Raw genomic sequence first — 11,758 nt, 5'->3', positions numbered from 1 at the left:
TAGAAGTCATCAAATCAAAATTCACTTTACAGATGAGGAAAATGAGGCCCAGAGACGTTAAGTTAGTTTGCCCAGGGTCATATCACTAATGAATAAGGCAGGATTTGAACCTAGGTCTTCGTGACTCCACGTCTAACTGCAGTTAGAAACCAAGGGCCAATCAATTTTGCTGCTGTTATGAATCTTTATTAGTAAAAATCTTTTTGTTATCAATAGTGAAAAAATAAATTTCACTGGTCCAAGTCAGGTTGTTACAGATTCAGATTTAATGAGATTGTACCACATAGGAACAACCATACTTAGAAAACTGAAATGATTGGGGTGGGGTAGGGGGCTGATTGGGAAGAAGGAGGTTCATGATTCACATTAGAAAAGGATTTTACTTAAAAAATGTTAAGAATATTCAGAGCAAGGTCAATCGGCATTAACCATAGCAGGAGAGTGTATAAAAATTAAGCATCTTATTAAAATATAGTTATCTTCAATGGTCAGTTGCCAGCTTCTAAATAATCGCATTCTTGTCCAATTTTGATTGTCATAACACCTCCCCACCCCCTTTTTGGGATCTCTAGGAGAAGGTTTGCTGTGAACTCAAGGGTTTTGTTCATCCCACTTCTGGGTCCACCGATAGACACGTGCATGAAGAATGATATCTCTTGAATGAGTAGAACAACCCCAACCAACCTGGAAGTGAACAATGATTTCTTAGAAAGCTGACCCCATGATTTAGGGCACATCCACACTCCCTGTCCTGCCCTCCCTGTGGGAGGAACTGAGTGCTGACAGGTCAGAGCAATCACTCAATAATACATTCCTGCTACATACGGTCTAGAATATATCATAATATTCTGATCTTTTCTTCCTTTACATTAGAAGTTTAATCAAGAAGTGATTGTCAGGGTTTGAGAAAAGATACCCAGGATATCTCAGCCATCTGAGTTTAGAGCTCTTTCTTCCCAGCCTCAGTTTCTTAGCAACCTTGTTTGCTAGATGGCGTTGCTTTCTTCTGCTGAAAATGGATCAATAGAAGAGAATTTGTAGTTGAATGACTGAAAATTCTCATTCTCTAACTGCTTCTTGCAGTCTAGTTTGGAGTCTTATGGCAATGGTGATAACATCTCAACCACACTGTATACTAACAGAAACAACAGACAGCACAGTCTCCAAGATCTCCTTCTGAAGGAGTGCTGTCCTCTGTGCCAGCTGCCTCAGTCCATGGTGCACGAGCTGTGATCCAAGAGTGGTCTTCAGAATGTTTCTTGGGTCACGAAAAAAAGTAGAGAATTGAAGACATCTGAGGCAACTCTACTAATCTCCCTTCTCTTCTTACTTCCTATGAAACTTTAACAGCATATTTCAGTCTAGTGGAATCTTTGGTATTGTTCTGACTGTCGATGAGAACCAGAGGTGTATGTTGGTGATTCTTTATTATATCAGCCACACTGTTAAAGTGCTGGAGGAAGAAAAGAGAGACACATTAAAGCAAGACTTTAATTCCATATAAAAGCCCACTCCAAGCCCCATCTCTTCTACACCAACTTCTACAACTAAGTGAACTCTTGTTCCAACACAAGTACCATCCTCATGAATTTCTTCCAAAAAGATCACTTGCCCTTGAGCTGGGGGACTTGGATTTTAGTTTCAGCTCTTCAACTGTCTTATTGTGTGACTTTTGAGAATTCACTTTACTTCTCTAGACCTTGGCTTCCTCACTTGTGAAATGATGTGATTGGACTAGGTGACCATTAAGGTCCCTTCCATAGTTCCAACATTCTTTGGTTCTGTGATTTCTACTTAATATTTCATTGAATTGTACCCCAAAGTGTCTTAGAGGGTAGGGAACAATAAATACCTCTACTATACTTGCAGATTAGATAGGCTGGAGAAGGAAACCATCTTCCTAGCATAGGGCCTTACTGAGTAAGACTCGTTTGTTCAGTGAGTCAGTCGGCTAGCACTTAAGTGCTTACTACGTGCCAGGCACTGTGAAAAACTTTGGAGATACAAAAAAGGGCAAAAACAGTCCTCTCAAGGATCTCATAGTCTAATGGAGGAGACAATATACAAATAACTATTCAAACAAGACCTATACAGGATAAATTGGAGATGATGTCAGAGAGAAGGCACTAACATTAAGGGGAGCTGGGAAAAGGCCTTTTGAAGAAGAGAAGGTTTAGCTGAGACATGAAGGAAGCCACAGAAGCCAGGAAGCACAGATAAGCAGGAAGAGCATTCTAGGCATAGAGGACAGCTAGCGAAAATGGTCAATGTCTGGAGATGGCATGTCATGTGGGAGGAACAGCAAGGGTTCCCAGGTAAGAGACAGGTCTTCTAAGTCAGACTGGAGAGAGACTGAGGGCTTAAGTTGTCTTCCAGACTCCTGGACTACAACTCCTGACTGATTTACATAGCCTTCAGTTAGTTAGCTTGGAATAAATTTTTTAAAAAAGTAGTAAACCCATTTCAACCTCCGATTTCTACCTATTTACCTATTCAGTTTGGAGCTAAAGCTAGAGGATAGTGGAAGCCCCTGGTCACTCTTCTCAAAGGACAAGGTCATAACTAGTATGAAAAAAGCCATTAAGAAGCAACTCAGAGAGAGAGAATAACCTGAAGAGATGTCTGGAGCAAAGCTGAGGGGAGGGGAAAGAAGATATAAAGAGGAACATGACACACATGGGTTCTCTGAAAGCTTAGACAGAAATAATAACTGAGATAATAACCTGTGATCTTCCTGGAGATCATGGGCTTAAGAAATAGGATTTTTTTTAACCTTGCTATGACTTATGTTATAAAAGTATTTCCTTCCCAAAGTTACATACATTTCAACAATAAAGAGTTGATTGGTTTACCAGAAATGAGTTGTTTTCTGAGTTTCTTAAAGATCCACCGAGAACTACAAAAGTTTCAAAATGCTTTCTGTTTAGAAAGCTACTAGATAAAATAAATGAGAGCCTGAAGGAGTCAGAATGAGTCAGATCTAGCAGTCTGAACACTCAAGACCTCTAGGATCATGGACAGCTGAATGGGGATGTTTAGACTGTATTAGAAAAGACTTAGGGGCTCAGATTCTTATAATCTAGCCACTGATCACTAATGTTCAGATTCCTTAAGAGTCTGGCTAATATGGCAGATGTTCTAATAGGCCTTGTCTTTGGCTGAAAAAAAAAAACTTAGGGGAAACCTGATAGTCAAGTTGCTTTCAAGACTGTCATGTGGAAAAGTGGCTAGACTTAATTCTGCTTGTATTCAGATGATAGAGCTAGGAGCAAGGGGCAGAAATTGCAATGAAGCAGATATAGGTCCTTTAAGAAAAGCTTCCTAATAGTTGGTGCTATCTCAAATTGGAATGGGTAGCTGCCTCAAGGAATAGTGGGTGGCCCCTCAGGAGTAGATTAGATGTCCAGCTGTTGGGGATATTGTAGAAGAATGGCTCTTGTTCTACTGTGGGGTGGGCTAGATGGCCTCTCAGGACCATGTCCACTCTGTGATTCATTTCTGCGGGCCTCTTTTAAATGAAGTGGACGATGGGGAATAGAGTCAGTGGTCACTAAACTCTTTCTAGATCTAACATTTCAGGGGCATTTATGCCATCTAGTGGTCAAGCTAAGTAAATGCTGTAGAAGCAGAGATGAGCTCACAAGGCCATTTCATGGCCAAACTGGAAATGCCCTTGGAATGAGCTGAGATAGTCATCCTACTGGTGAAAGTCTGATAAACTGCAAAATTACTTTGATAATTTCTATGGTGACATTTTGAAGGAATTACATTATATAACATGGAGACATACTAGCTGCATTCATTTGTTTGAAGTCAGGTCACATAGAGGGGAAGGCTTATTTATTGGGAGTGTTGCTCCACGGGGCAACACTGGTGAACCAGTTACTTGAAGGAAGCTTTCAGCTGAACATATGGAAAAACATTCTATTACTTAGAGCTACCTAGCAGGAAATGGGCTGCTTTGAAAAGTAGCGAGCCCCTGGTTCCTGGTAGTGTCTCAGCAGAGAGGACAAATGACCACAGCTTTATGTCTATATACATTTTACCTATCCTCCACCCTCCAGATCAAGTTCTGGATCCTCCGTGCACTTTTTTCTTACTATTCCAACTCAGTGGTCACCTTTCAGTGAGAGAGCAAACTAGCTAAGCAAGTAAGAATTAAGTTTTAACACTTGTCTAGACTGAGAAAGACTTAAGACAGGTTTGACCTTGTGTTTAGGGTCCTTAGTTGTTCCCCTCCTCGAATTTCCATTCCTGACTCCAGCCTGGTAAACTGACCTTCAGTACTTTTGCATAGGCTCTGAGCACTTGAGCTCTATGTTTCCAACCCTGTCCTGGTAATCCAATTTCTAGTCTTGCCTTGCTAATTAACTCTTTTTGGAATATGGATCTTGAATTCTGTGTTTCTAGTCCAGGATTATGATCTTGACTTGGATGAACTTCATCATTGCTGTTGTCTTGACCTTTATGTCTCTTGTTCCTGACTACCCATAGGATCTGTAGCACAAGAATGTATGTTCTTTAATTATGTCATATGTAAGTTGTGCTTCCAGAATAAGACTGTGAATCTCCTGAGGTCTGGGCAGTACTGAGCAGTGCCCATGTGTGATACTTCCTTTGTATATCCTAGGGTGCCTTACACAGTGGCTGAAACTCTGTGGCACAGTTGAGTTGAACTGAAAGAATTACTCACCTCTTCACCATTTTTCTTACTGCCCAAAGCATATTGTTTTGTTGATTCAATATACCGCACAGGGATGTTATAAACCCTTCTGTTATAGAATACAACTAATGTATATGGCTGCTTGGAGTTGTGGCCAGAGCTTTTCCTTATAAGAAATGATCCATCCTAGTCATAGAAGAAAAAAAAAACCCCACACACTATGGTTAGTATTGCTATTACTTACTGCAAATGGGAAACCACCTTTAAGGATAACTAAAGAAAGGTATGTATGGCCTTGAATGTCTTTTCATTGGGAAGGGCACTGAACTTCTCAGAAAACTTGGTTTCCAATCTTGGCTCTTTCACTTAGGGTCACAAATTTTGGAGCTGAAAGGGACTTTGGAATTCTAGTCCAACCTTTTCATTTTACAAATAAAGAAAGCGAAGCCCAGAGGGGTAGTATAGCTGCCAGTATCACACAGCTAGTAAGTGTCCAAGATAGAAGGTGAATCTAGGTCCTTTAATTCCAAGTCCAGTGTGCTTTCTGCGGCTGGCTATGTGACCTGGGGCTAGTCACTTAACCTCTGTTTCCTTATCTTAAACTGGGGATGCTGCTACTTCCACCCCTACCTTTGTGAGGGTCATATGAAATCAGGTGTGTAGAAGTAATTTGTAAACTATAAAATGCTATTGAAATGTGAAAAATTATGAGAATTTATGGTCTACCATTTTCAACAACATTCCAGTGTGGTATAATGGACAGAGGATTGGTCTTAATTCAGGAGGACTTGAGTTAAAGCCTCACCTCTGGTACATACTGGATATGTGACCCTGGGCAAATAGGATTTAATCTCTAAGTGCCCTGGACAACCCTCTAGAACTATAAGGTACAGAGTATGTGCCAGCCTTCATTGGTAGAGCGTGTTTCCTCATCTGGGAATACTAATGAAGTACAAATACCAATACTAATGAAATCACAGATTTCTACATTTGATATCAGTCGAATACAAAGTGAAACCAAAGGGGCATGGAGTCATACATCAAATGAATACACACACACACACACACACACACACACACACACACACACACACACACAGCATTTCAAACCTTAAAGTGCTAATGAAACATGAGCTATTGTTGTCATTATAGCTAAAGAGAACTTAGAGGTCATTTGGTCAAAGTCCTTCAGTTTACAGAAGGGGAGACCAAGATCTAGAGAGAGGGAATGACTTTTCCAAGGTTATTCAGGTAGTAAAGCTGGAGGTAGGTTTTACTCTAGGACTTCTGGTTCCATCTTTCATCATCTTTCCATGTACCATGGTGTTATAAATTGATGGAAGTAAATAGAACAATTTGGTTATAGGAATAGTAAATATGCATGAAAGAACACATTAATGTTGTCTGTAGACCTTTTAAAAAGGATATCCTAATTTTAATTTCCCTTAACATCAAGTCAATATCATTTATTTTTTAAAATTTTTATAAAAACCCATCCAGGCACTGTATTGCCTCAGAATAATTTCCAGTCTCTTTTTTACAAAGAGTAAAACCTTGAAACCTTGGGGTAAGGGTAGGACAGATGGATACCTCTCCTGTGTTCTTTCTCACTCTTTCACCCATTTCTCCTAGGAATCTTCATTACCAGGAAGGGGAAGAAGACCTATCAGAAGTCAAGATGTAGAGTTCCAGCCAACCAGATGTTGGAGAAACTGCTACCATCTGCCTCTGGTCTACAGAAGTCTATTCTTCCTCCTCTTCCTCTCTCAGGGTCTAGAAACAGCACAGAATGATGCTCTGAGGATGAAGCATTCTGGTTCATAGGTAAATCTTGAAGAAACTTCTGAGTGTACATATGTCACTTAAATGGGATGCAGTGAAATATGAGGTAACAGAATATTAGAGGGTATATTTCCCACCTCGTGGCATTGTTCATGCTGTCCCTTTTGCCTTGAAAGACCTTTTTGCTTCTAGCCATTAGAATCTATCTCCTCCTTGTTGAAGGCCCACTTCCAATGATGCCTCTTCGTTGAACACTTTCCAGGTTCCCCAGTAGGATGTGATTTCTCACTCCTCTGACCTCCCACGGTATTCAGTACCTCTCACGTCCCTTACCTCATCTTGTCTGAAGGTAACCATGCCTACAGATACTCACAGAGAGATGGGAAGGAGGTGAAGGATACTTGGAAGAAGAGCAAAGCTGATGGAGGGACAGAGGGAGAGACATGAGGAATGGAGAACAGCCCCAGTCAAATGTGTAAATGTTCTTGGAAGGAGCTGAGATATTTACCCTGCTGGTGAAAGTCATTATTCTGAGGGGAGAAGGGGGAAAGTCATTCTTATAACACAGGAGCAGATAAAATAATAACTGACTATACAGGGCTTTAAAGTTTGGAGATCTCGTTATGTGTTTCTCATTTGAGTTAGGTTGTCTGTTTTACATGTGAGGAAATGGAACTTGTAAAGTAACTTGTCAGTGGTCACGCAGCTGGTAAGCATTGGAATTGGGCCAGGTGAGAGACACGGACGGAAGCACAGAGAAGTCCAAAGTCACTGGCTGACAGGTAGAATGGTCATGCCATCAGCAGAAATAAAAGAAATTATGGCGAGCATCAAGTTCTGGGAAGTGCTTCCTTGTTTTGAGAATGTTGAGTTTGGGGGAACTGTGCTACATCTAAGTGGTGCTGTGACTTGCTGAGGCCAAGCCCAGCTCTCTGTCTCTTATGGCCTGGTGCCTTTCTCTAGAGGGCTGAAATTGTTTAAGTAAGCATCTACTTCCAGGCTGTTGACATGACGTTTTTCTTTTTTTTTTTCCATAGGCAACTGGGGTTAAGTGACTTGCCCAGGATCACGCAACTAGTAAGTATTTGGTCTGAGACCGGATTTGAACTCAAGTCCTCCTGACTTCAGGGCTGGTGCTCTATCCACTGCACCACCTCGCTGCCCCAATGTGACATTTTTCTAGAGAAGCAGTGTGAGATGGGAGAAAGAGTGCTGGCCATGGAGTGAGGAAGCCTGAGTCTGGCTCTTACCCCTACCCCTGACTCGCTGTGTGGCCTTGAATAAGTCCCGTCAAGAAATTAAGCCAAAGTCTCCCCACGACAACAATAAGCACGTGCTGAGCCCTTGCTCTATGCCAGGCCCTGGGCCAAATGCTGGGGATACAAAGAAAGGTAGAAATGGCCCCTGCCCTCAAAGAGGTCACTGTCTAATGTGGGAGATAAAATGCAAACTAGGGTACACACACACACACGTACCCCCCCCATATAAATATGTATAGGTACATATATGTTACATATACACATGTACACACGTGTATATATCATATATACACACATGTATACATGTATATATGTGTGTTTTATATATAAATAAAAATTTGGAGGCAATCTTAGAGGGAAAACACTAATATTAGGGGGCCATAGGAAAGGTGAGATTTTAGCTGGGACTTGAGGGAAACCCAGAGGTGGAGACGAGGAAGGAGAGTGTTCCAAAGATAGCTCACAGTCAATCAAAATGCACAGTGTTACATAAAAGGAATGGCAATGGTAGACTATGCACAGATTTTGGAATTAAGAAACACACCTTGTTGGATTTGTATAATGCAGCCTCTGCTGACTTTCGGTCACAGGAGCCGGCGTACCATGGTCGGCAGTGAACTTCAGCTTCCTGCAAAACCAAGAGCACATTAAAAATGCTAACGCGTAGGAGAGACTGGAGAGAACCCTATCTTTTAGATGTGTAGAAAGGACCTTGGAAAGAATGTGGGATTGGCACATCCCTCAGTTCACATCCCACCTCTACCACTGAATATCTGTATGTGGCTTTGGAAAAGTCTTTCAACCTCTCTGGGCCTGGAAACCCCTCAGTTTTTACATCTGTAAAATAAGGGGGGGTTGGACTAGATAACCTCTCTAGATTTATGACCCTAGGAACCTAGAAACTCTGCATGTGGGTATTTAGATTGCAAGACAGGAACAGAGAGCTTATGGAAGGGAGAAAAAAAAGGCACAGCAGAAGGTGGTGTGGAGCCCTTCCCTACCCTGGTGTCTGTGAGAAACCCAGGGAAAGGACATGCTTCCTGTTTGTTAGAGAAATGGGAATCACCATTTATCTCCTTTGGGACCTCAAAAATGCCCACAGTCAACTGCAAAAGGACACATCCACCATTGGGCTTATCTCCTTCCATGGCTTCATTTATCACCTCTATGCAATCAGCTTTCAAATCTCTATTTCCCACATCTCTGCCTGGAGCTCCCGTCCAATTTTTCCAAATGCTTGTTGGGTTAGCACCATCTAGATTTCCCACTACCACATCAAACTCAACTGAACTCTCTCTCTAAACGTGCCCCTCTCCATAACTATATTTCTGCTGATGGTATGATCATTCTCCCTGTATGTCACCTAGACTTAGAACTTTGGACTCAACTTTCCCTCCTCATCCAATCTTGTCCCTCCCCCCTCCCTCCCAATATCATCAGGTCCCAAGTCTATTTTGATAACTCATATCTCCCTCTTTTTCTATTCCTATTGCAACTGCCTTAGTTCAGACCCTCTTTATCTCATGCTCAGACTGCTACAATCATCACCTAGTTGGGCTTTCTGCTTCCTGCCTACTTACTCCTCCTCCATATGCCTTCATTTTGCTGCCCAAGGGAGCCTCTTACACAGCCCTGTGCAGAGAAAAGACCCATGGATTTGGAATCAGGATATCAGAGATGAAAGTCATTCTGTCACTGTGTTACCTTGGACAACCTGATACAGTCTTAATCATTTCATCCATGAAACTGGGTCCATGATGGTTGTACTGCCTACCTTACAAAGTCATCGTAGGGAAAGGACTCTGTAACCTATAATGTTTTTTTTTTTAATTAACAGAAGTCATTGGTAGGAATCACAAGAGAATACACTTTGATCACATCATTCCTCTACCCAAAAATCTTTACTTTTTTTTTCTTTTTTTAACATTGTTTTGAATAAAATATAACCTCTTATTTCTGTGTTTGAGGTCCTGGACAAGCTGGCTTCTCAAGTCATATATTCATACTTTGTTGCTGTTGTTCAGTTATTCAGTCGTGTCTACTCTTCATGACACTCTGGACCATGCTGTCTATGGGGTTTTCTTGACAAAAACTCTGGAGTGGTTTGTCATTTCCTTCTCCAGTAGATTAAGGTAAGCAGAAGTTAAATGGGGTTTTCTTGACAAAAATTCTGGAGTGGTTTGTCATTTCCTTCTCCAATGGATTAAGGCAAACAGAAGTTAAGTGACTTGACCAAGGTAACACAGCTAGTGAGTGTCTGAGGCTGGATGTGAACTCGGATCTTCCTGATCCTAGCCCTGCAGCTAAACTAGACCCCTCCCCTCTTGCCCTGCCTTCATTCTGCATTCTCTGCTTCTGCTGGGCTGAGCCTTAGCTTTGCCACCTGTTGAAGTCTTTCCTTCAAGGCCTCACTCAGTGTCACCTCTTCTATGGAGCCTTCTCTGACCTTCCCAGTGAGAGTCATCCCAGATTTAGAGCAACACTTTAGATCCCTTCCCTGCACTTATCTCAGTTTTTCAGCTGTCAAACCGTGTGTGTCTCTGTGTGTGCATGTGCAAATACATTTACATGTATGTATGCATATGCACACCATATCCACAGGGCACACACATGCATATTACATGTGTGTTTGTGTGTGTACTTCATATACACAATGTGCTTCTATATTTACATGTGTGCATTGCATATATGCATTCGTGTGTGCATGTGGATAGATGTGTGTGCATGTGTGTGTGTGTGTGTGTATGTATGTATGTTTTTGTTTTCATTTCTAGTGAAATATAAGCTTCTTGAAGACAGAGATTGTTTCATTTACCTATTTGTGTAATGTGGTGCCTGGCACATGTTTGTTAAATTGAATTAAATGAAAGAGTATGTTAAATGCCCACATGTGTAACTCCATTCAAGTTCTATCTAGAAAACTCTCTCTTATGTGTTGCTGTGCTCCTCCACCAGATGAAGAGTTGATACTTACAGGAATAATTTCATACCTGATCTGACAAACAGGAATTGGCTGGAAAGTTGGGTAATGGAATATCCATACTGGGACTTAACACCTCTGGAGGCTCTGAAAAAGGGATTTGAGATCAGTCAAAAAGAGAAATATAAGACTTAGTCCCTGCTTGCAAGGAGCTTACAATGAATGTGGTTGGGAGATTAGGCAGAAACATGACAAACAACTACAGAACTGATAAAACATTATATAGGGAAAGGTATACAGGTGAAAGGTGCAACAGATGTTTGAAGGAGGCAGAAACCAGTAGGGATCTGAGTGGTCAGAAAGGGCTTCGTGGCAGAGGTGAGATTTGTAGGAGCTGAGGAGGTAAATGCAATGGATTGGACATTCTAGGCTGGGAGAGAAGCATAAGCAAAGAGAGGCAGGGAGTAGCCTGAATTGTGTCACAATACTGTCACCTCATGAAGTCTCTTCAGTTTTAGAACTGAACAGTTATTTGGGTTTTGTTTTGGTTTTTTTTTTTTGGCTAGGCAGTGGGGTTAAGTGACTTGGCCAGGGTCACACAGCGAGTAATTGTTCTGTGTCTGAGGCTGGATTTGAACTCAGGTCCTCCTGAATCCAGGCCCAGTGCTCCGTCCACTGCACCACCTAGCTGCCCCCTGAACAGTTATTTGGAAAGAGGTTGGTTCTAGAATATTTGATTTGCATTTATTGACACCAGTAGTAGCAGACAAGTGAACACAGAATGGGTAAGAATCCTGCCTCACTTAAAACAAATCAAAACCAAAAACAAAACAAAAACCTAAAACAGTGTCATTGGTATCCCTCAGCCCCAAACAGGATCTGAATAGACTTTGAAACATGACAGTAAAATTTAGGCCAATCCATCCTAATGTACACTGATACCTTCATTATCTCCTTCCCACCGTACCCAGAGAATGGTGTCCTTCACGTCAAAGATTGGGAAGCAAATGAACAAAACTAGTCTTCTTGTTATGGGAAGGCCTCCAAGAACATACGGTAGTCCAGGACCACATGAGAGAGATTAGGTCCAGGCTCTTTGGATAGGTCCCTATATATTTGAGTCTTAGAGAGTCT

The 11,758-nt window shown here is 41.6% G+C and overlaps 1 protein-coding gene across 3 annotated transcripts in view; it reads right to left on the bottom strand.

The window, feature by feature from the left end:
• Positions 1-243: 243 nt before the first annotated feature.
• Positions 244-11,758, bottom strand: part of BLNK (B cell linker) — a 95,591-nt gene continuing 84,076 nt past the window's right edge. For 2 of the 3 annotated variants that reach the window (XM_020997075.2, XM_078150945.1), the window contains 4 exons: positions 10,695-10,771; positions 8,249-8,332; positions 4,694-4,849; positions 244-1,453 (listed from right to left, as the gene is read on the bottom strand). In XM_020997075.2, coding sequence (XP_020852734.1) covers positions 1,334-1,453; positions 4,694-4,849; positions 8,249-8,332; positions 10,695-10,771 — 437 coding nt within the window. In that variant the 3' untranslated portion in view covers positions 244-1,333. The remainder of the gene's footprint in view (positions 1,454-4,693; positions 4,850-8,248; positions 8,333-10,694; positions 10,772-11,758) is intronic. The other variant, XM_020997078.2, reaches the window with a different exon arrangement.

Source organism: Phascolarctos cinereus, unplaced genomic scaffold (genome assembly GCF_003287225.1).
Source record: "Phascolarctos cinereus isolate Bilbo 61053 unplaced genomic scaffold, phaCin_HiC Scaffold_3;HRSCAF=262, whole genome shotgun sequence".
Classification (NCBI taxonomy): Eukaryota; Metazoa; Chordata; class Mammalia; order Diprotodontia; family Phascolarctidae; genus Phascolarctos; species Phascolarctos cinereus.
The sequence above is the reverse complement of the archived record's forward strand: the minus strand, read 5'-3'. Positions and strand labels throughout refer to the sequence as shown.